Source organism: Pyrus communis, chromosome 16 (assembly GCF_963583255.1).
Source record: "Pyrus communis chromosome 16, drPyrComm1.1, whole genome shotgun sequence".
Taxonomy (NCBI): Eukaryota; Viridiplantae; Streptophyta; class Magnoliopsida; order Rosales; family Rosaceae; genus Pyrus; species Pyrus communis.
Window position 1 is genome coordinate 10,629,857 of NC_084818.1, and position 25,618 is coordinate 10,655,474.

Genomic DNA, 25,618 nt, shown 5'->3' on the forward strand with positions numbered 1-25,618 from the left:
CAGCTGGGAGTTTTGATTCATGTTTATGAAGGAGAGCGGGCGAGGACGAAGGATAATAATTTGTTGGGGAAATTCGAGCTCACCGGAATCCCTCCTGCTCCCAGAGACGTGCCTCAGATCAATGTCTGTTTGGACATTGATGCGAATGGGATATTGAACGTGTCGGCGGAGGATAAGACGGCGGGGGCTGAGCAAGGAGGAGATAGAGAAGATGGTACAGGATGCGGAGAAGTACAGGGCGGAGGACGAGGAGGTGAAGAAGAAGGTGGAAGCAAAGAATGCGTTGGAGAATTATGCGTACAACATGAGGAACACCGTGAGGAATGATAAATTTGCCGGGAAATTGGATCCGGCGGACAAGGAGAAGATCGAGAAGGCGGTGGACGACGCGATTAATTGGCTGGAGGGGAACCAGTTGGCGAAAGTTGATGAGTTGGAGGACAAGTTGAAGGAGCTGGAGCCTGGAGGGGCTGTGCAATCCTATTAAAAAAATAAAAAGAAAAGAAAATAGTGTAATAAAATAATATTTAATTTGACATACAAAGTAAAGAGCAAAATTTAAAAAAATATCAAAACACCATATAAATCGTCAAATTTAAAATTTATATTTAAAATTTGATATCTCCGAAGAAGACGCTCTAGTAACGATTTCCTAAAAGCATGCAAGACAAATTAGGGAGTATCGTGTATCATATCATGGCTTGGGAATTGGTGGCAAGGAAACCGCAAGGACTTTCTCTTCTCTGCTCTCATTTGTTGCTTTCCAACTTGTCACCATTCATCAATTGCTCACATCACCAAAGTTAACTCCCTCCAATTTCCTTCCTCCCTCTAAAGCAACGAGTGGATTGCTAAGAAATTTCCTTCCACTATAAAAGCAAGTGGTGGTCAACGTCTAAGACTAATTGGTGTAAATTATTTTTTTATTGGTTGAAAGAACATTATTTCTCTCAAATTTGGGTCCAACTTTCATACTAAGTTGAGCACTAGATGACTTGAATTCACGCTGACCACATCATCTAAACCAATTCACGTCATGAAATGCTTGTATTATTCCATACCATGTAGCATGGAATAATATTCCCTAAAATTCTTTTATATTTCATTAGATAGTATGTACCACTTGAATGAAGTGTTAGATGTGCAACAAAAATCTATGAGTCAAAGATTCACGACAGCCTAGAAAATCTCTTTCTTAGGATAACAATTTAAATAGGCTACACCGCCATATGGCGTCTAATGCCATAACAAGCACATATGAGGAAAAAAACGTACACATATCTTTATATTATTGACATAAAATGTCTATGTGACTGTGTACTTAGTGTCATATAAGTTGCTATCGTTTTTTCTTATCTAATTTCATGTATTTCCTTTCAATTTAATTTCAAACTTGAAAGTGTGTACATTTGGGGGTTTTGTTATGTCAGATTTGGAGATAATCCGTCAGAAACACTTCCATTTACATGAAAAGCAGGGGAATGTACAAGTGAAAATGATGTTTAGCTTGGAAGAAGAAAGCTCTGAGTAAAAAAAGTGTGTTTGTGTTCAGCATGTAGCAGAAACCACAAAGTTATTTCATGCAAAATCTTTGGCTTATCTAGAAGCACTTATTTCAAACCATATTCAAATTAAGCTTTTCTGAACAAAGAGTGGAAAAGTTGTCGCACCTAGCTACTTCAAGTTTCAAAACATAAATAAAAACTCTCTTTAGAAAAAGGAATTCAATTTTTTTTTCAAATAACTTAATAGCTAAGTATCCTGCACTTATGCCAGCCAGAGGAATCCAAATTGACAGGACAACATATAAGTCGTTATATTATCTTTGGGTCTTCGGGTTCGGGTCTAGGGCGTCCCTAAGGTGCCGGCGGAGTTTTAAAGTAACATTCTCAAATCTCTAATCCGCCTCTTTTATGGTTAAGAATCTTAGGATTATGATGGGATGGTATAATTTATGGTTAAAAAATAAAATAAAATGAAACTGTCTCATTCCGTTCCACACATAAACATTGCACTAAACAACAGACGGAACTGTAGACATCGAAATTTCAGTAAAACAAATGTTCACCAATGCATTAAAGTTTTGACGTGTCAAGGCATACATGGCATACGCCACGTGTTGTACAAATTGTACACATGGCGTGTGACTCAACAAAATAGGAAGAAATACCCTTGAAGGATTAAACAAGTTTTTCTTCTCATTTTGGGCAATGACAAGGCAAGTACATTTCAATCCATTGAGGATCAAAACAAGTTTTTCTTCTCATGTTGGGCAATGACAAGGCAAGCACACTTCAATCCATTACGGATCAAAGCAAGTTTTTCTCATTTGGGCAATGACAAAGCATACACATTTCAAGTTTAAAATGGTGTTAAGTGGGAAATTAGGCCATAAGTTAGACCACTTCAAGTTTAAAATGGTATTAAGTGGGAAATTAGGCCATAAGTTACACCACTTCAATTTCAATATTGCATTAAGTGGGAAATTAGGCCATAAGTTAGACCACTTCAAGTTTAAAATGGTATTAAGTGGGAAATTAGGCCATAAGTTACACCACTTCAATTTCAATATTGCATTAAGTGGGAAAATTAGGCAATGGTGCTTGGAAAGGAAAAAAATATTTTGTGGTGGTTCTTCATTCTCAAAGCCTATAAATAGGCTTCTCCATCAAGGTATCAAGCATCAAGGAATTCACAAATACATTTCTCTACTCCCAAATTGGAAGAGAATTCCCCAAATCCTTGAAGCTTTGAAACTCCAAAGCTCTCAAGCATCCAAATTCCCAAGAATTCCGAAGGATCAAGAAAGCACTCTTCGTTCTTCGTCAAATCCTCCTTCAAGATCAAGCCCCAACGGCCCTTGAAGAACTCCCACCAACTCAAGATCAAGCCCCGACGGGCCCTTGAAGAAAGTGTTCATCATTCATCATCCGTTCATCCTAAGATCAAGCCCCAACGGCCCTTTGGATCAACAACCTCAACAAACCCATACACCCATTCTTCAAGATCAAGCCCAACGCCCCTTGAAGATCCGTTCAACAACTGTTCATCCAAGATCAAGCCCCGACGGCCCTTGGATCAACAAACAAATCCACACATCTATTCTTCAAGATCAAGCCCAAAAGCCCTTGAAGAAAACCAACTGTTCATTCAAGATCAAGCTTCGACGGCCCTTGAAGAAAACCAACCGTTCTTCAAGATCAAGCCCAAAAGCCCTTGAAGATCCGCTCATCCATCAACATTCAAGATCAAGCCCCGAAGGCCCTTGAAGAAACTTACAATTGTTCATCCAAGATCAAGCCTCGACGGCCCTTGGATCAACAAATCTACATCTTACAGAGATAGAATCAGAGGACCAAATTTGAGAGAGATCGTAACCCCAAAATCATAAACACAAAAAATATTATTTTGTACACGTTTATTCTGGTTTCTTGTTTCAAGGAATCTTTCGTGTTCACAAATTTGGCACGCCCGGTGGGATCATCTCTACCTCTCATCTCTGTCTCCGTTCAAGATATTCAAGCACAGTCCATGACTTCAAACAAAGAACAAGTCATGACTATCGGCACTACCTCCATTGAAAAACAGCTGGTTCAGATGAAGGAAACAATTGCAAGGCTGCTAAAGACTGCAGAGGAGAAAAACTTGCAAACCGCCGGACTCATCAACCGTCTGGAGGCGCAACATGGCGTCAAAGTGAAACCAAGCTCTCTTCCAACTAAGAAGACCGAAGAAGGCTTTAACCCAAATGCCTACGAACTCATGTCAAAGGCTAGGCATGGCTTTGCTTCCTCTTCAAATCTTGGAAAGAAGGTTTCAAACACCGTCAACGACAAAGATCGTGACCTCACAAAACTCAAAAGAAGTTGAAGGAGCATGGTTACGGAGTTGACAACAACCAAAGCACACCTCCAAAATCAATGGCATCAAGCAAGGGACAAGCCGTTCTTGCAACCACCAAGGGAAGAAGCATAAGCACTTCCGCCGCAAATGGAGCATCCATTGGTGCCACAACCACTTCTCAACATGCCGCTGCAAAGTTGGTACTGCTAAGCAAGCAAGAGCAGCATCAAAGGCGCGAGTCGGTCATCCACCTGACCTTGATGGGGGCACCAAAGCATGCTATTGAGGCACACAAGATGACACCCCAAAATGGCCAATGGGGTTCTTCATCAACACTATGGATGTCTGAAGGAAAGTCATGTCTATTGGTTGCACAAGTCATGACCATCGGCGTCACCTCTGTTGAAGAACAACTGGCTCAAATGAGCGAAGCAATTGCAAAGCTTACACAGACTGTGGAAGAGAAGGACTTGCAGATTGCCGCACTTGTCAACCAACTAGATGCGCTGCCCGACGTGAAAGTCGACCCAAATGTTGGCCTATTAAAGAAAGAAGTCGACGAAGAAGAGGAGCCTCCAGTGGAGAAAGTCGAAGAGAAGCTGAAGCTAGACCAAGCAACGGCGTTCATGGAATCTCTCTCTATCCAGCAGCTACAGGAGATGATCGCAAGCACTGTCAAGACACAGTACGAAGGAAGCTCGCATGACTCCGTACTGTACTCAAAGCCTTACTCCAAGAAGATTGATGCTTTGAAGATGCCAAGGGGTTATCAGCCCCCAAAATTCATGCAGTTCGATGGAAAAGGCAACCCGAAGCAACATGTCGCCCATTTCATTGAAACTTGCAACAATGCTGGGACAGAGGGAGACTACCTTGTCAAACAGTTCGTACGTTCGCTGAAAAGTAACGCTTTTGACTGGTACATCGACCTCGAACCCGAGTCTATCAACAGTTGGGACCAGCTAGAAAGGGAATTCCTCAACCGTTTCTACAGCACTCGTCGTACTGTAAGCATGCTAGAGCTGACCAGTACGAAACAGTGGAGAGATGAACCTGTCATCAACTACATAAATAGATGGCGCTCCTTAAGTCTGGATTGTAAAGATCGGCTTTCTGAAACCTCTGCCATTGAGATGTGCGTTCAAGGCATGCAGTGGGGACTACACTACATCCTTCAAGGCATCAAACCACGAACATTTGAGGAGTTAGCCACCCGCGCCCATGATATGGAGTTAAGCATCACCCGTCATGGGAAGAAAGAACAGATCGCCGACTACAAGAATGACAAAGTTTTGGGGCCCAAGGTGGATAAGGCTGCGTGGAAACCCACCAAGGAAGCAATGACGGTCAACACAACTCCAGTCAAAACCCATACACGAGGCAAGGCGATTCAAACTGAAGCTTTTCGTGATCAAGAGATACGTAGACGCACTTTGAAGGAGCTTGAGGAGAAGACTTATCCATTCCCCGACTCTGACGTGGTTGCCATGTTGAAAGACTTGCTTGACAAAAAGGTGATCGACCTACCTGAGTGCAAACGGCCGGAAGAGATGAACCGTACTGACAATCCAAGGTACTGTAAATTCCACCGCTTCATTGGTCATCCGACGGAAAAGTGCTTTGTGCTAAAAGATCTCATCATGAAGTTAGCTCAGAAAGGGATCATCGAGCTAGATCTTAATGATGTGGTGAAGTCAAACTATACCACCGTCACTTCTGGCTCTTTGAACTCAAAATCTTCACCTCAACCGCTGGGGGCATGCTCCAAAACCATGTCAGTCACGTCAAGTGAAGTTGAAGGATGGACTTATGTCACTCCAAAGAAAATGCACAAGAAACATAGGTCTCCTCCACAAGTTCACCAATCGGAAATGGGGCAAAGCAGCTACCGTCAACCTTCAAAGCTACATGAAAGTGTTGAGGATGAGGAAGTTATGACACAAAGATCGTCCGTTGCCATCACAATGCGCGATTTCTTCCCCAAAGACTTCTTCAATCACTCGGTCAAGACTCCTTGCTAAGAAGATTGCAAGGAATGCCTCTCTAAGATCGTTTGACAAATTCAAACACGCTCCTCGTTCGCACGAGCCTAAAAGGCGACAACCAACGCTCCTCGTTCGCACGAGCATAAAAGGCGACAACCAACGCTCCTCGTTCGCACGAGCCTAAAAGCCGACAACCAAAGCTCCTCGTTCGCACGAGCCTAAAAGGTGACAACAAACGCTCCTTGCCTGCACGAGCTGAAACTGCAAACGGCACCAAACGCTCCTTGCCTACACGAGCTGAAACTGCAAACGGCACCAAACGCTCCTGGCCCGCAAGAGCATAAACTGTGTACGGCAAAATCATCAAAAAAAAAAAAAAAAAAAAAAAAAAAAAACCATCACTCATTTGAACTACGTCATGACTTGATCCCTCCTCAACCAAGGGTACGTAGGCAACTTGAAACTTCAAAACTTCAAGTACAGTCACATCATCAAAATAAAAAAAAATAAAAATAAAAAAAAAGGGAAATAACACATCTTGGTGATGTATATGTTTTATCTGTATTTAGCACAATACACTAAATAAAATAAAGCATGTTCATTGATCTCCGAGAAATTACAAGTGCGTACAAAAAAAAAAAAAAAAAAAGAAAAAAAAAAAAAAAGAAAGAGAGATGGAGCTTTCATAAAGGTTGTTCACGTGAAGCCCCACTACTTGGGAAAACTACAGAAGCGGGAGGCATCAAAGAAGAGGCCTCAATACTTGTTGGAACACTAGATGAGCCAGGAAAAAGGTGCCTCTGGAAGAAAGCAGCAAGTCTTTGACGGTCACTTTGAATTCGACCACTGGATTCTTGCAGCTCATCAAGCTTCCTCTTCATGCCCGTCGAATAGTTATTTGCAAGCACATGCAAACTTCTATTCTCGTGCTTAAGCTGTTTGATCTCTTGCTTAAGAGTTTCCACCTCCGCCATCAATGATTCCACTTGGCGGGATCGAGCAAGTAGGCGTTGGCCCATGTTGGACACAGAGCCTGCGCACTGAACACTGAGAGTTAGGGACTCTTGAACGGCCAACTCATCGGACCGTTCTGAAAGCAGCCTACTATCTTTTGGAGTGAAGAAGTTCCTAGCTACTATCGTAGCTGTTGTTGCGTCCTTCATCACAGAATCTTCACCTGTCAAAGGGCCATTAGAAGATAAGAAAGAAGGGCACCATACATTTACCTGACGCGGCGCACTCGGATCACTGCTGAGACTCAAATCTAAACAAATGTTAGACGGGTTAGCCATTGTCAAAAGGTTAAAAGAGAAAGGTGGATGGAGTAAAATCAGAAAGGGCCGAAGACGATTTTCACAAACGAGCGATCTTCAAAGTGTGCATGTTGGAGGTGATCGATACCTCTATAAAAAACCAAGGCGACACGACCACCGATTCAAAAAATCGGATTTTCCTGCGTGAAGTTCGGCGACGCTTTCGCGGCTTTTCAGATAACGCGTTCAACTTTGTCAAAAGATCTCTGACAAAGTTGAAAACACGTGAAGGTTATCATCCCAACTACGCGCCTTTGCCAACAAGCGTGGTGACAGAGCCGCACCCGTGACTACTTTTTCGAAGAGGCGCTCGCTCAGAAATCGAAGAGACGCTTGTTAAAAAATCGAAGAGACGTTTGTCGACAAGGGTAAAAGAACATAACTTGCTATTGGGAAATCCCTATATATGTCGACCTTCATCTTTTATGGCAAGGCAGACCTAAAAAAAAAAATGCCCAACTCTTCCTCACCTCTGAGGGCGCACTCCCAGCAAAGCCTCTCGAAATACTCAATTTTTTTTCTTCTTCCCCAAAGAAGATACCAGATGCCTGGAGTACAGATGAGGCAGGAGGAAACGGTAAATCGAAGCATGTGGAGACAAGCACAACAAATATATGTGCTGATTCATTCGCTGCTTCTTCAAAAGCAAAAGTATCTCATATCATCAAGGGCGAAAGCAAAGGTATCTCATATCATGCTTTTTCCCTGTCTTTTCCTTTGCCCTTGTTCTCACCTGCCAAGACAAGGACAGAGAAAGCAATATGTCGGAACCTCCACTCAAACTTGCGCTGCCACCAAGAAGTGAGGGTCCATTCAAATGCAAGGTTTGCATTCAACTCCTGCATCAGAGGACAAATACTACAAGAGAAGATGCCACACCTGCATAAGGAAATACCACTTCTGCAAAGGGGAGCAAGTAAGGCAAGTAAAAATGATACATCGAAGCATATGGAGACAAGCACAACAAATATATGTGCTGATTCATTCGCTGCTTCTTCAAAAGCAAAGGTATCTCATATCATGCCTTCTCCATGTCCTTTCCTTTGTCCTTGTTCTTACTCGCATGACAAAGTGAAGAAGCAATCAGCCGGCACTTGGAGTCAGTCTTCCGATCTGGAACCAACTGCCTGGAATCTATTCCCTAGTTGCTTACCTAGCGTTGCTCTCGAGTAGTCATCTTCAACGGTTGATACACTTCCAAAGAAGGGACCACTTATGCAAAGGGGAGCAAGTAAGGCAAGTGAAAATGATACATTGAAGCATGTGGAGACAAGCAACAACTGCATATGCTGAGCTATCCTCTAACCCTCTTCAATACGAATTGGAGAGATTGAACAAAGAAACAGGAAAAAAAAGGAGTAAAGCTCAGACCTTCGGAGGAGACCAAAAGAATCCTGCTGCCCAGTTCAAGAGTAGCACAAAGGAAAATCAACGATTGGAGGAAACCAGAAAATCTTTCAGTCGAACTCAAGATCAAGCCTCGATGGCCCTTGAAGAAATTTCCAGCCCAGTTCAAGACTAAGCCTGTGGAAAATCAACGATTGGAGGAAACCAGAAAATCTTCCAGTCGAACTCAAGATCAAGCCTCGATGGCCCTTGAAGAAATTTCCAGCCCAGTTCAAGACTAAGCCTGTGGAAAATCAACGATTGGAGGAAACCAGAAAATCTTCCAGTCGAACTCAAGATCAAGCCTCAATGGCCCTTGAAGAAATTTCCAGCCCAATTCAAGATCAAGCCTCGACAGCCCTTGGGTTGACATCTACATTAAGGGACTTCAAAACGCATCTTCTACACGTGACAAGCACATGTCTACGACGCGCCTTGAAGTGGGGGCATTTGTAGACATCGAAATTTCAGTAAAACAAATGTTCACCAATGCATTAAAGTTTTGACGTGTCAAGGCATACATGGCATACGCCACGTGTTGTACAAATTGTACACATGGCGTGTGACTCAACAAAATAGGAAGAAATACCCTTGAAGGATTAAACAAGTTTTTCTTCTCATTTTGGGCAATGACAAGGCAAGTACATTTCAATCCATTGAGGATCAAAACAAGTTTTTCTTCTCATGTTGGGCAATGACAAGGCAAGCACACTTCAATCCATTACGGATCAAAGCAAGTTTTTCTCATTTGGGCAATGACAAAGCATACACATTTCAAGTTTAAAATGGTGTTAAGTGGGAAATTAGGCCATAAGTTAGACCACTTCAAGTTTAAAATGGTATTAAGTGGGAAATTAGGCCATAAGTTACACCACTTCAATTTCAATATTGCATTAAGTGGGAAATTAGACCATAAGTTAGACCACTTCAAGTTTAAAATGGTATTAAGTGGGAAATTAGGCCATAAGTTACACCACTTCAATTTCAATATTGCATTAAGTGGGAAAATTAGGCAATGGTGCTTGGAAAGGAAAAAAATATTTTGTGGTGGTGATTCATTCTCAAAGCCTATAAATAGGCTTCTCCATCAAGGTATCAAGCATCAAGGAATTCACAAATACATTTCTCTACTCCCAAATTGGAAGAGAATTCCCCAAATCCTTGAAGCTTTGAAACTCCAAAGCTCTCAAGCATCCAAATTCCCAAGAATTCCGAAGGATCAAGAAAGCACTCTTCGTTCTTCGTCAAATCCTCCTTCAAGATCAAGCCCCAACGGCCCTTGAAGAACTCCCACCAACTCAAGATCAAGCCCCGACGGCCCCTTGAAGAAAGTGTTCATCATTCATCATCCGTTCATCCTAAGATCAAGCTCCAACGGCCCTTTGGATCAACAACCTCAACAAACCCATACACCCATTCTTCAAGATCAAGCCCAACGCCCCTTGAAGATCCGTTCAACAACTGTTCATCCAAGATCAAGCCCCGACGGCCCTTGGATCAACAAACAAATCCACACATCTATTCTTCAAGATCAAGCCCAAAAGCCTTTGAAGAAAACCAACTGTTCATTCAAGATCAAGCTTCGACGGCCCTTGAAGAAAACCAACCGTTCTTCAAGATCAAGCCCAAAAGCCCTTGAAGATCCGCTCATCCATCAACATTCAAGATCAAGCCCCGAAGGCCCTTGAAGAAACTTACAATTGTTCATCCAAGATCAAGCCTCGACGGCCCTTGGATCAACAAATCTACATCTTACAGAGATAGAATCAGATGACCAAATTTGAGAGAGATCGTAACCCCAAAATCATAAACACAAAAAATATTATTTTGTACACGTTTATTCTGGTTTCTTGTTTCAAGAAATCTTTCGTGTTCACAGGAACAAGAGTAAGTTGGTCATTTAATCGTTCGGTTCCGTGCTATCATGCACTTACCAAACGTAGAACGGAACAACCGTACCGTTCCATCCTGCGCGTACCAAACATAACACAGAACATTCGTTTCGTCCCATCCCGTCCCATCCCGTCCTATCCCATTCCGTTCCGTTCCGTCCCGTTTGCGTACCAAACGGTACCTATATGGCCTTATGCTAGTGGTACAGTGATGCCGTATACAACTACCGCGAGACTAGCATAGTAGTGCAGGCATTAGGGTTCATGTACCATCATGCATCAAATCCACGCGGGGGAGGTCACAAAATACTTACGTATTCACATATAGACGGTAAATTGAACATGTAACTGCTGATATTTCAAAGTTGTTACGATAAATATCCATTAAACCACCTAAAACATCGTCATGACTTGCCGGGGTGAACATGTAGAACCATTCTTCAATGTCTATTACAAAAGTAGAAACCACGCTTCTTTTATACATAACAAGGAATACAAACCGATGTCCTACATGCCCTCGCGACAAAGCATGCTAGCCCATAGCATACTTCTGGGTCCAGCTCCTTGCGGTTGTCTCGTACTTTGACCGGTCTGTCTTGTACATATGAGCAATTTCCGGCACCAAGGGATCATCTGGGTTTGGGTCCGTCAACAGGGAACAGATGGATAGCAATACCTGAAATAGGAAACAAGAACCTTTCCCACCCACTTAAAAAACTGGCAGATATCAAACAGTGAAAAGGGTGCATAGCAACCGTGTATTAACAAATGACAGCCTTCCACAGTGCACCCACTCTCGAAATGTTTCCTGCAACAATGGAGAGCAGAGCCAGTGGCATATGCTCCTTGATGGAAATCCAGATGAGGCGTACATGGTGAAGATTAAAATTAAGTAATTTGTGAACAAAGCATTTAATCAGACACGCAGCCATCTGGACTTCAGCATGGAAAATATGCAATTTGTGGGGTTATTCATGGTAATCACCAACCCACATGTATCTTGGACTGGAAAAATTGAAACATATGACATTATTAAATCATAACGAGTCACGAAGAGATCAGAACCTTAGATATGGTGAGAGCAGGGCTCCACTGCTCTTTCAAAATGTCAAGGCAGATACTTCCATTGCTGTTGATATTGGGATGAAATACCTTAGTCCTAAAGGCAACCTGCAAAAACAATTTGGTGAAAGAATATTAATAGATTGAATTTCATCTTCAGCCAAAGCATTGGCAACAATTCAAAACATGATATACTATTGACATTTCCCTGAAAAGGGTCAATTTGAGATCTGATGAGCCAGCCAGGTTCAACCGTATCTTCTCAGGCCATTACCAGCCGAACCCCAAGTCATACACGGAACTGAACATGCTGATGCAATGGGAGGTGGCTAAGACATAGGCCTAAGTGTTTGACTTGGCCCATGGCCCTATATATTTAAGGCATCAAGAATGTTTCAACACATACTTTTACTGTTAAGTAGTTTAACAAGACAAATATCATACAAGTCAATGAAAATCCAAGGGAGTAAGAGTTAATTGGACAAAGACTTAATCATCACCACCTACCAAAACAAAAATACAATCCCTTCCCTATCAAAGAGCAACAACTTTGTCGCATGCCAGAATCAAATAGATGGAAAAACTGAAAAGTTGTTGGATGACTAAACTATACCACCGCACGCTAAAACTCCAAACACTATTGAAACACCGCCACCTGATCCAGTGGTTGTTCTCAATGTCACCATGCCTATGTCCTCGTACTGTGTTGTCATCCAAATATCACTAGTTTTTATAAAATTTGGTTCCCTAATCTCATAGACAATGAATTGGGGATTTGGGATTCAATTCAATATAGGACAAACTGATTAAAAAAAATGGGTACTTTCTTAAAATGTTCATACATTTTCAACCTCTTAATTGTAAGTTCCAACCATGGAAGAATCACATTATGCGGTACAATTTCTCTGACACTGTGACTAAAAAACCATAATATTTATTGGATCTCTTGACAATGCATGAACACACCCCAAACCAAAACCAAGGGGATAGGGAAAAGGGGGCATGGGGAAGAAACAACAGTTGGCAATAATGCCATCGCTATGAAGCTAAATTAACAACTTTAACAAGGAAATTAAAATTCCATACCTTAGGTGGTTTGAATGGATAATCAGGTGGGAAATGAATGGTAACTAGAAAGACACCCCCTGCATAAGGACTATCTGGAGGGCCCATTATCGTTGCTTGCCAATGGAACATGTCCTCAGCAACAGGCCCTGACATCGAACACAAGTAACCTCATAATCGTTTCATAGCAAATCATTTTTAAAATGCATATTACATATAAATTTAACACACAAAGTTCAAGCAACTAAATGCATGCCTTCTTCAGCAACTAGAAACTTGTTACTTCCACAGTTCAGTAAATATTAGAAAGAAAAACAAAACCTGTTGAAAAAAGTGTGTATCTTTGATTGAGTCTCAATCAGGCAACAACTCAATAAAAGATCAATGGTGATCAACCATGACAAATTCGCTACCGGGTGCAAATTCCCTCCCCATAACAGTATGAACTTTAATCATTGACACCACTATTCGCATAGCTCAAGTCAAATTTCAGTTAGCACATTACAATTCTGAACATTCATAAGTTTTCAACTTTGTCTATCACAAGATTTTACATATCCGAAATGTCTTCCAACCCTGTGATGAATAAAAGATCCTTTATTTCATTGACACAACAAAACTTCCGAATAACTCAAGTCAATTTCGGTTAGCACACTACAACACTTAAAATTCACTAGCTTTCAAAAATTGTTCAATCGCAAAATTGCATTGGAAGAAAACCAAACAAAAAAATGCCTACCAAAGATCCAACCATGCAATCCAAAACATAATTTTCACAAAACCCAAAATTCTTTCTGCAAAAAGTAACTTAAGCTACAACAAACACAAAACCAAACAAGCCAATTACACACAACCCATATCGGAAAAAGGCTCAAAATTCACAGATCGAGCTTCGAAATCGGCTGAGAACATTAAAAAACGAAAGTAAAGGGTAAAACCACACAGAAAAAAGGTAAATAAGAAGAGGGGTCGAAGAAGAAGGGGATTATACCTGCGCTGCAAGAGGTCGGGGGGTCCTTCTGGAGATCTTTAAGCTCCTTCAAGATCCGTTTGGAAGCCATGGATGGACCTCGCAGATCGTACGGATCTAAGGAAGGAAGGGGGCGTTGCTTTGACAGAGAGGAGAAGAGAGAGAGAAGAGGAAGGAACTTGACAAAGTGTCCAATAATAAGAAGATGATATGCAGGGACGGAATAATAATAATGTATTTTTGTCACTATCTGCCCGATAGATGTGAAAGTAAGGGTGGATTCGGTTTTACCCCGTTCAATTTTTTTTTTGTCAAAATCGAAATCAAACCGAAATTTTGATTTGGTTTGGTTTTGTTCGGTTTAATTTTTTTCAGTTTTTATTCGGTTTGATTTAATTTTGGTTTGATTTTTTTCTACTAGATTTCGGTTTGGTTTGGTTTTTTTATAAACCATTTTTCTTTAATTTGAAAATTGGTCTATGCTCTACAACTTCGCTTACAATTTTTTCATTTCATAGAAATTAGAGAAAGAAAAAAAGAAAGAAGATACAGGGAGGGTCGGGTGGGGAGAAAAGAAAGAAAGAAAACAGAGGGTCGGATGGGGAGAAAAAAATGGAAGAAATAAGAGGATTGGGTGGGAGAAGAAAAAAGACTTGGATTATGGGTTAATGGTTGGCCTAAAGCAAAAGCTTAAAACTTGGGTCTAAACTTAAATTTGGCTTGGAATATAAACACTCAAACATTAAATAAATAAATAAACTTAATTATATTTAATTCAGTTTGGTTTAGTTTTTGAATCATCGAAACCGAAACCAAACCAATAACTTTCGGTTCGGTTCGATTTTCTTACTTCGGTTCGGGTTTTTTCGATTTTGGTTCGGTATTCAGTTCGGGTTTTTTTTTGTTTTCGATTTTTTCAACCCACCCCTAGGAGAGAGAGAGAGAGAGATTCCAAAGAGGTTCTTGCTTTTAATGAATCTTATTGTATGATTCTAAGCCGTTGATTTTAATGACTGTGTTAGATTGTGGATTTTCAACGGCTGTGGATGGCGTTTGGAGGGTACTTGACCACTTGGCCCTGCTTTGAATCTTGGAATGGGTCGGGTCAAGTAGTGAGGATGAGCATCTTCTTAGCCCAAACACAGAGCGGGCTAGAGAGCATCTAATTGATTTTTTGCAGAAATGGTGGGAAACTGATCACCATTTGAAGCAGATTTTATGCTTCAATGATTAAACGGCCTTACTTTTTTAATTGATTTTTTGCAAAAGCGATCTTTATAGAGTAGTTCATAATATGAATAGTTCATATCATGAACACGAAGTTCTATGAATCAGCCACAAATAATTTTGATTAAGAACTCCTACTCATCATTTGAGTAACCAAGTACTATTCTTACCCTAACCATTGTTGGTGTTAGGCACGTCTCCTTATTCGTTCTTCATCTTCTCACTCGTTTTCTTGCTCTTGACTCTCTTGCAACCTCCACAGGTTAGTCATTGTTGCAAGAACTTTCTTTTTAAAAAATCTATGAATTGAGATGAGTAGGGAGGATGGAGGAGGCACATCCGTCAACCTTGTCAATAAATCTCTAATATGGCATAAGTGTGACCCACTTAATTGTTGATAGGGAAGCCGCATCATTGCCAAGTCACTTGTCAAACAGCAATCAGTTACAAGTCTTGTCACATCCATCACCATTATATTTTAAAGATGAATTAGGTAGGTACCAGACAAGTTGAGGTTGTGTTAGAAGAGGGATTTAAGAGTTTTATTTATTTTTAGACACTTGTAAGGGTCTTCACGTTATTTTTTTTGTTGAAAAATGGGGCTAAAAGCAAGCCCAAACAAACCTATTCAATAATAAATCTAGATCAGGACATCCTAAGTCGATCCTCACGAATAAAACTAACTAGACCAGAAGGAGGAGTATCAAAATAAAAATGACCTAAATCTAAATCAAGACTATAGGTTGCTAAATTGTCCGCCATAAAATTCTTTTTTCTGTAGACATGCCGAAGTTCACATTGCCAATATCTTGAAAGCAAATCTCGATGGGGCCAACACAAGGGACCTAAAGGATGATTATTGCCAGCAGCTTGCAACACCAAATGAACTGTGACTGCAGATTCTGATTCCACCAATAATTTATCAATTCGCAATCTCCATGCCAATTGTAAGCCCTAAGTAAAGACCCCATAATTCAACATTGAGAATCTCACCTAAGCCCAAATTGGGGCAAAACCCAGAAATCCATTTACCATCAGAATCTCTCAAAACACCACCTGCTCCAATAGAATTATTACTTCCCTTCTTGCAACCATCAACATTAAGCTTAAACCAACGTGAAGGAGGAACTTCCCAATGGAGCAAAGATTCAATCCTATGAGGTTTATCAATCTTGTGAGTATTTGCCTTCAACCATTCATGAAGATAAGTACAAACAGCAATTGTAGGCTGATCAATCATGGCAAAATTCTGCTAAAAAATAAATTTATTTCGTTGATACCAAATAAACCAACAAGCAATGGAAAAAACTAACCTCCACTCTAAACCACCCCCCCCCCCAATATGAGAGATTTATTGGTGAGATTAAAATGAAGCCAATCATGAAAATCAATGTGGTCTAATTGTGGATTATACATTCCCAACCTTTGCCAAAGTTCTCTTGCCTTAGGACAATCTTTGAAAACATGAGGCATTGATTCAACGCCACAAGTACATCTTTGACACTCAGGGTTTATCATTCATACCCTTTTTCAACCTTTGTTTACTAATGAGAAGCTTATTAAGAAAAAGCAGCCGTAAGAAAGACTGAACTCTTGGAGGAATATGAAGTTTCCAAACGAATTCCCATCGTCAATTAGGAAAACCACTTGAATTAATGGCCAACATACAAGTAGATTGAATAGAAAAATTACCATCACATGTTCCACTCTAGATACACTTATCAGCTAAAGCATCAAAACCAAATGGAATGCTAAGAATTTGTTCGACAATCTCCCTTGGTAAAACAAGTAATAATTGACCAATATCCCAACCATTATTGTAACAATAATGTGGCCTTAAGCATATCATTGGAAAGCAGGCAAGAAGCATGATGAAGCAAAATATCACAATTAGCCCATTTGTCCGTCCAAAACTTTACCATATTGCCATTTCCATTTCGTCATAGTTGCCCTTCATGCAAAAGTTTAGTCCCTTCAAGAATTCATTTCCAAGTACAAGAAAAGCGTACAACAGTTTTATCATTGAGTAATTAACCCATATCACCTTTAACATACTTTCCTTGTAAAAGTTTTGCCCAAAGGCCATTATCCCCCTGCATCAATCTCCAAGAGTTCTTAATTACAAGAAGAGCCAAATTCATCTCTCAGTTTTTCAAACCAAGCCCATCAAGAGACTTCGGAAGGCAAATTTGGCTCCATTTAACCAAGTTAACCTTATTTTTGGATTAAGTGGAGCCCCAGACGAAGTTCTTATTTAACCTATCAAGTTGATCACAAATGGTAACTGGTAATTTCACTGTCTGCATAGCATAAAATGGGATGACGGAGGTGACAGATTGGACAAGTGTGGCCTGACCAGCAAGAGATACTGAATTCAACTTCCAAGCAAAAAATCGAGCTTGAGCTTTTTCTACCAAGCCTTTGCAAATGCTTTTAGTGATGCGAGAATGAATTGTTGGAGAACAATTTAGAAACAATAAAATAACGGAAATACAGAACCGAAATACTTATACTTTATTATTCAAAAATACTTGCAATACAGAATGTAATTACACAATAATTACAAAAAATTAAAATGATACTAAGTTGAATGAATTGAAGGTAGAGGCTAGCGCAAACGCTATGTCCTTTGAATAGTGGAGGAATAAAAGATCATTTTTGATGGAACTGAAGACTCCAGTTATATAGGCTCTTTCATACCTCTTCAAACACCTTTTGAATGTATCTGAAGCTATACAACTCTTTCCAAAGAGTTGTGTCTATTAATCAAAACGTTTTTAATTAATTTAATTAAAAACTTAATTCGAAATTAAAACTAATTGATCAGATTAATTTTAATTCCTTGAGGCCTAAGGCCCTTGTCTTGATTAATTAATATTAATTTATATTAATATTATAGTATAATCATCAAGCCTAGTCCACACAATTAGTAGCCCAAACCTCAATTGTGATATCCCACATCGCCCAGGGGAGCGATCCTTATATGTATATTCTCATCTCTACCTAGCACGAGGCCTTTTGGGAGCTCACTGACTTCGGGTTCCGTAGGAACTCCGAAGTTAAGCGAGAAGGGGGCTAGAGCAATCCCATGATGGGTGACCCACTGAGAAGTTGCTCGTGAGTTCCCAAAAACAAAACCGTGAGGGAATGGTAAGCCCAAAGCGGACAATATCGTGCTACGGTGGTGGAGCGGGCCCAGGATGTGAGAATTTGGTATCAGAGCCTAACCCTGGTCCCGAGTGTGCCGACGAAGACTTCGGGCCCCTAAGGGGGGTGGATTGTGACATCCCACATCGCCCAAAGGAATGATCCTTATATGTATATTCTCATCTCTACCTAGCACGAGGCCTTTTGGGAGCTTACTGGCTTCGGGTTCCGTAGGAACTCCGAAGTTAAGCGAGAAGGGGGCTAGAGTAATCCCATGATGGATGACCCATTGGGAAGTTGCTCGTGAGTTCCCAAAAACAAAACCGTGAAGGAATGGTAAGCCCAAAGCGGACAATATCGTGCTACGGTGGTGGAGCGGGCCCGGGAAATGATCCGCCCCGGGCCGGCATGTGACAATTTGGTATCAAAGCCTAACCCTGGTCGCGAGTGTGCCGACGAGGACGTCGGGCCCCTAAGAGGGGTGGATTGTGACATCTCACATCGCCCAGAGGAGTGATCCTTATATGCATATTCTCATCTCTACCTAGCACAAGGCCTTTTGGGAGCTCACTGGCTTCGGGTTCCGTAGGAACTCCGAAGTTAAGCGAGAAGGGGCTAGAGCAATCCCATGATGGATGACCCACTAAGAAGTTGCTCGTGAGTTCCCAAAAACAAAACCGTGAAGGAATGGTAAGCCCAAATCGGACAATATCGTGCTACGGTGGTGGAGCAGGCCCGGGAAGTGATCCGCCTCGGGCCGGGATGTGACAATTTGGTATCAAAGCCTAACCCTGGTCGCGAGTGTGCCGACGAGGATGTCGGGCCCCTAAGGGGGGTGGATTGTGACATCCCACATCGCCCAGAAGAGTGATCCTTATATGTATATTCCCATCTCTACCTAGCACGAGACCTTTTGGGAGCTCACTGGCTTCGGGTTTCGTAGAAACTCCGAAGTTAAGCGAGAAAGGGGCTAGAGCAATCCCATGATGGGTGACCCACTGGGAAGTTGCTCGTGAGTTCTCAAAAACAAAACCGTGAGGGAATGGTAAGCCCAAAGTGGACAATATCGTGCTACGGTGATGGAGCGGGCCCGGGAAGTGATCCATCCCGGACCGGGATGTGACATCAATCCTCATTCCAAATGATCCAATTTCTAATTACCAAAAATAAGGAATAAGCCTATATAAAGGCTAGTGAAAAACCATTGTTGCCTTATGTGGGACAAGAGGGTCTCAAAACTCCTACATGAATGAGCGGAACTCCCAAATACTTTCCCAAATCATTAGTCAGGGGAGAACCACAAATGCGACTCAGTTCAAGAGCCATTCCACGATTAATATTAGGTGAGCAATAGATTATCGATTTTTCATAGCTTATTTGCTTCCCAGAAGCCAGGAAAAATTTATCAATGCACCCTTTAACGATCTGAGCTTGCTTTTTGGAGGCTTCACAAAATAAAATAATGTCATCTGCAAACATATGATGAGAGACGGCGCAGGTCCTTGTCTTGCAACTTTAACAGCTTTCCAGTTTCCAGAATTAACAGCTTCATTAATCGGATGAGATAATTTTTCATCACAAAGAACAAATTAATAAGGAGAAAGAGGATCACCTTGTCGAACACCTCTTCGTGGGCAGAGGCTATCAGTTTTCTCACCATTTAAAACAATTTGGAAATTCACATCAGTTACGCAATGCATAATTAGCTCCAAAACATTACATTGCTCTTCTTTTTATTTTTTTTATTTTTATTTCCTCAATGGATTCAGGTTTTTATACGGCGCCAGGTCTGGGGAGTGACAAGTCTGCACTCGTGGTGGAAGGGAATGAACCCAAACTTGAAACTAAGGCCAACCCAGATCTGAAACCGACCGAGTCTCAGGGCATGGACGGCGTAGTTGTGGTGCCTCAACCAGTTGCCGCCAACATCAACGTCTTCAAGTTCGGGTCCGTCACGGCTTCTGCCGATAAAGTCACTATCACCAGACACTCTCCGAAGACCTGCAGCCCCAATTTAGCGTGGTATTATAAGCACTCGTCGCCCTTTTGTGAGCTTTGGTTATATTCTGTGTAATTTTCGAAGCTAGGGTTTAGTTTTATTTGTTGGCTCGTTTTAGAGACATGGGGTTTAGGTGCAATCAGTGTTTGTATATTACTGCCACTGTCTTTGTGGTCAATCCATAAGTTGTGTCCCACTTTTACCAAAGTAATAAAAAGATGTCACAACTTATTTTTTTTACAAAAGCGGGAGAGGAGATGTAATGTTACACCTTAATTATACGTAATTATATATATATATATATATATATATATATATTAACAATATTATCTACATTAATGGTGAAAGAGTGGATCAAGCCTGATAATAAACAAACCATAATAATATGGTTCAAATTCGTCTTTGACGAGAGTCAAACAAAAGATCTCTCACTTAAAAGTAAAGAATAATACTATTAGACCGTAGTACTAAATTACATAATTACATTTTTTTAACTTGCAAATAAATACATATGGCAAAATGTTAGGAACCAAATAAGCTTTTATCATATAAAAAGAAAAAAAAATATTAAGCTGATAAATAACTAATTGATTAAACCAAGTGTCCAAACCAGTCACCAAATAAACAAATTAATAAATTAAAATTTCAACCCTCGCTCCTTCTAAACTGATATGTATTCCAAATGCGTTAGAAGGATCCAAAAGCTTAAACTCACACATGTTAGCCTGTGTTTTGGAATTCATATAGATACTGCCCCCATCCATCCAATACTTTATTTTTTATTTTTTTTTTATTTTTTTAACACCCAAGAATATACGTTGTAAAAGGCTCGCTTGTTTATAAATATTAGAAAGATATATAGATTAGGGAGAAATCCATATCCTTTAATCTTCTGGCAACAAATGTCTGCTTGGAAATTGCGATTTGTTGCTTGGAAATTGCAGCATCCAGCTGATGAGCTCACCAAATTGAATTCTCTTGCGCTATCACCCTTTACATATTATGCTTTGTGAGGATCAGATCCATCGTATCAACGAATGTTGATCCTGCGCTCATATCAACAAAATCCCCGAAATTAAAGATCGTGACTATACTTCATGCTCAATTTTGACACAAATCCTATAAACATGAGTACATAAGGAAAAAAAAAAGTGTGCGGAAATCACTTATCAGATGTAATGACATGCACATGTATCAATTGAAAAAAGAATTCTAATAATTTTTAGCAGTCACATTGAAATGTATAGACACCACATCTATATATATACATTTATGAAATTTCTATTTACACCATAGTCAGCAAACAGAGTCACTCGCTTATCTAACTACATATCTTAATTTTTTGAGAATGCTTTTCATAATTCATATACTCCCCAAACACCTATGCCCTCTTCACAATCAGGTTTTATTTGAATATCGTTTAAGGGAGCTTTTTTTTTTTTTTTTTGTACTAAATTTTATATTAGATGATGTGGTAAGTGATGTATTTACGTTCTATCATTTAATAATTTTATGTTACTCCATGGTACTCAGTAGTTGTTAGGTCATGTAATATTACAATGTGTTCTAAAAGATGATCTTCTTAGCGGTATTAAACAAGTTTAAATTCTACTAAAATAAGTGAACCCATCAACCTCGTAGTCAAAAGAAGCATGGAGTACGTTGCATTTTTTGCTCACCACCCACAAGCAGTGATAAATGGTAATGCTTATTACCCAGATCTCGACGAGAAATAAGATGATTACTTTAGGGTAATGAGCAAAAAATAAATATGCTGAATGATAAACTTTTTGCTAAGAAACAAAAATCTAAAACATGAAATCGCATGCAAAATTCAAAATAAATAATTTAAAATTCCGTACCATTTGAACGCATTGATGGTGCACTTGGGCATTTCTCCTGCATCAACAACCTTCAACTTCACGCCACCACACAAGACATTGATCTGCATCGTCCCAACCCTCCACCCTTTGATCACGTACCCAATCCTCGTCTTTCCCTCCACCGCCACCTTTATCTCCTTACTCTTCAGCTGCGCCGCCAGCCTCCGCCCCACCGTCTGATCCACCACTTTGTTCCTCACCCTCATATCCATCTTGAAATTCGTCGTGTTCCGGTGCCTATGCGTGAACCCTTTGAGCAGCTTTGAACCCAGCCCCAACCCCACGTCGTTCTCGTCCCCGAGGGTCGCGTACATCTCGATCCCCTCGCGGTAGAAGATGTCGAGTTTCGGGTTGGGGTTCCTCACCTCGACACTGGTGACAGCCTGGACGTCGAGGTGGGTCCCGTCGGGTTTGGAGACGGGTTCGAATTTGGGGATCTGGAAGGAGAGGAGGTAGAAGGCCGGGAGCCGGGGGTCAAATAGGAGGTAGAAGATGCCGCCGGCGAGGGCGGCGAGGATGACGACGACGAGGAGGAAGGCGCAGAAGACGCAGCAGCATATGCAGTAGCAGCTGCTCCCCCGGCTGGGCTTTGGGCGGAAAGAAGGGGGGATGTTGGGCTTTCGGCCTGGCGGACTGGGTACGGGCCGGCCCGGTTGGTGCGGGTATCCGTATCCTGGAGGTTTCTGGAGAACCGGTTTAATGGGCGGTTGTTGAGCCATTTTGTTGGATTACTCTGTTTCTGTTCTGGGTAAATTTGCAGAAAAAAAACAGAGACCCAAATGGGATTAGATTGAAATTTGTTTGAATAATAAAGAAATTAGTAATTAATATAAAAAATGTGATTGAGTTCAAGAAATTGGATTGATTTGGGTAGTGAAATTAATCGTGCAGAGCAGGAAGAAGGGGTCAGAACATTTTTGAAAAAAAAGGATGGAAATTTGCAATTTCTGGAATTTTAATTCTGATAAATTTGAAATGTGGATTTGAATTTCTGGGAAAAGAAGAAATGGGTAGTGAAATTTGGAGGAAAAAGATGAAGAATGGAGGAAGAAAGGAAGGGGAAGGATTGAATCTCAGGAAATCGGATCACCAAGACAGAGTCGTTCAATTTTTGAGAAGTAGGGGGGAGAGAGAGAGAGAGAGAGAGAGAGAGAGAGAGAGAGAGAGAGAGAGGGAGAGACGGGTGAGCAGTAAGGCTTGGGACGATGGGGACATCCAGTCGGGTCGGGGCGGGGGCAATTTAGGCGCGAGATTCACGCGTGCCGTTTGGATGCTGATATTGGCGGTAGGGATTTTTGGACAAGTTGTTTTTATTGTTTTAGTTATGAAAGAGTTAATTACAAATTTGGTCCTTGAACTTTAGTGGTGGTTTCACTTTTTGCCTTCAATTTTTTCGTCCCAAGTTGATCCACGAATGCTTAAGAATTTTGTTCAACGAGGGCAATAGCGATGACGATTACAAGATTTAATAGGATTAGTGGTGGGTGCTATTCAATTCCATGAGTTTTTTTGGTAGGAACAAACTCATATCCTTAGATATAAGTGTTTACATACTAGCAGCTGGGTGAAATTTTGGTCAAAAGCAAGTTGAACACTGAAATGCTGTTCAAAAATTGTTGTGTGCCATTCTCTCAACTTTTGTAACCGAAGTTTCATTCGGCCTTAGCTAATCACACTTTCAAAATTTAGAAGCCAATATGAGACAGAAAGAAGTTAAAAGACCAAAGTGAAAGAAATAAAAAGTTTAGGGGGCAATTACAAAATTAAACCTTCATGAAATTTTGTTTCGTGAAATGGTTAGATTGGTTGGTTGGGTTATGGTATATGCATGAATGGCCAAAAAGCAGGAAAACTGTAGGTTAGGGCTGGGATAAGATTTAAAAACAGTTTTTTATTTTTCTTTTTCCAGAAAGGGTAATAAATTAAAATACAATTGGTAGGTAATAGTTTTTATAAAACATAAATTAGGAAACTAGGAAGTTGAATGCAAGAGCAACAACTTTTCAGAGAATATAAAGAATATCGTTTTCAAAAACTACCAAACACAAATAGTTGTTTTCAAAATTTAACAGTAATTATTTTATTTTTATTAGAAAAATAGAAAACAATAGAAGTGCTTTGCAGTTTCCTTTAAATTAATACTTGTTTGAAATTGTTTTTAAAATGACTAAAAGCATTTTTAGTCAAAATGTTTTTGAAACCAATCTTTATAAAAATCCAAGTGGATCATGGAAAATCATTTTTAGTTGTTTTAAAAGCACTTCTAAACAAGTCCTCAGTCTAATGCAACCCGAGTAATCAGTAGTGGCACTAAAACAGATTTGAAGTTTTCATATCAAATCATTTGATGGAATCCCGTTAGAATGTACAATCCAAAGTCACTTAGCAAAAGATGGAGATGCCTAAAATCTTTCTTGACTATTAATATAAGGCTTTCATTTTTCGTTGTACTCTTAACATGATGGGTGACCCACTGGGAAGTTGCTCGTGAGTTCCCAAAAACAAAACCGTGAGGGAATGGTAAGCCCAAAGCGGACAATATCGTGCTACGGTGGTGGAGCGGACCCGGGAAGTGATTCGCCCGAGCCGGGATGTGACAATAACAATAAGAAATATATTTAATTTGAAAAAAAATATTCAATAAAAGTTGGAAATATATCCTTTTTTTATAAACAATAGCATTAGTAGGTTAAATTGTTAATTATTAGAGACATTTTAATTCTGCACTCTCCTAAAAAATTGCCTTCAAAGAAACAAAAATTCAGAGTTTCTACAAACTAAAAAATGAAAATGATTATGCAATGGAATAACAATTTTTATTCTAAATACAAATAAAACTTAATATAATAACATGATATAATTTTGATTGAGCTTCTTTTCAACAGTAGAGTCCTCAAAATATATCATATGTTCTTGAAGTATGGTTGTCCTATAAAACAACGCTACATATCAAACGTAAATTCTTTTTACAAAGTTATTGATCATAGCAAACAATGACATGAAAATGAGGTCAAATGTCCGAAATAACCCTAAACACAAGTTATGTGCAAGTATTTTTGATGAAAACTTAACGGTGCTAGGATGAGACGACAAATAAATAATTTCAAAAAGTTAATATGACAAATCGCTTAAAATTTTAGTTCATATGACAAATTGAAAAAATGTAAAATTTCATATGATGTTTAAAAAAAAAGATCCGAAAAATAATAAGTCTCTCAACAACATAGTTGACTAGTGTGTTAATAACTTAATAGCAAAAAAGTTGGTGCTCACATTATATAATATCTTGATTTTTGAATTTGATGGTTGATGAGTCAAATTAAAGTGGCATTTATGCATTAAAGTTGGGCATTTCTTCCCACTAACTTGTATAGCTTTGATTCTTACGTCTCAATGGTGCAAATGATAAGCAATGTCAATGTCAACAACTATACACTAGTGACTCATTTCCCATTCATACCGAAATGTAGTCTAATTAATTCATATATTCTCGTTCACGATGTAAATGGTAGCTCAAATTAAAAGAAATTCTACTTTATCGTCAGATATATATTTATTGCACTCGTTACGTAATTTACTTCTGACTATATCCGAAATAATACACAAGATTTTTCTCAAATTAGACACTTCTAAGCTACACACTTTTTTGTTTTCTTTGCCTTCATATTAGTATTCACTTTCAACGATCATCCAAATTTCATATAAATGATCTTCCCAATTGTATACAAATAACTTATTTAGGACCACTTACCACAACAATCAGAGTGGCGCAGCGGAAGCGTGGTGGGCCCATAACCCACAGGTCCCAGGATCGAAACCTGGCTCTGATATAGAGTGGCTTCCGAA

General features: G+C 40.0%; 2 protein-coding genes and 1 non-coding gene across 3 annotated transcripts; 1 reads left to right on the top strand and 2 right to left on the bottom strand.

The window, feature by feature from the left end:
• Positions 1-10,751: 10,751 nt before the first annotated feature.
• LOC137720955 (ubiquitin-conjugating enzyme E2-17 kDa) lies at positions 10,752-13,715 on the bottom strand. The gene is made up of 4 exons (XM_068460081.1): positions 13,538-13,715; positions 12,568-12,695; positions 11,485-11,589; positions 10,752-11,095 (listed from the first exon to the last, which is right to left on the bottom strand). Exons 1-4 carry the CDS (start codon positions 13,605-13,607, stop codon positions 10,952-10,954), a joined length of 447 nt encoding a protein of 148 aa, XP_068316182.1. The 5' UTR covers positions 13,608-13,715; the 3' UTR covers positions 10,752-10,951.
• Positions 13,716-20,817: 7,102 nt separating this feature from the next.
• Positions 20,818-22,889, bottom strand: LOC137720485 (NDR1/HIN1-like protein 6). The gene is made up of 2 exons (XM_068459561.1): positions 21,752-22,889; positions 20,818-20,935 (listed from the first exon to the last, which is right to left on the bottom strand). The coding sequence occupies exons 1-2, from the start codon at positions 22,489-22,491 to the stop codon at positions 20,920-20,922; spliced, it is 756 nt and encodes a 251-aa protein (XP_068315662.1). The 5' UTR covers positions 22,492-22,889; the 3' UTR covers positions 20,818-20,919.
• A 2,641-nt stretch (positions 22,890-25,530) lies between these two features.
• TRNAM-CAU (transfer RNA methionine (anticodon CAU)) lies at positions 25,531-25,602 on the top strand. Its single transcript has one exon. It is a non-coding gene; the product is annotated as a tRNA-Met (tRNA).
• Positions 25,603-25,618: the final 16 nt, after the last annotated feature.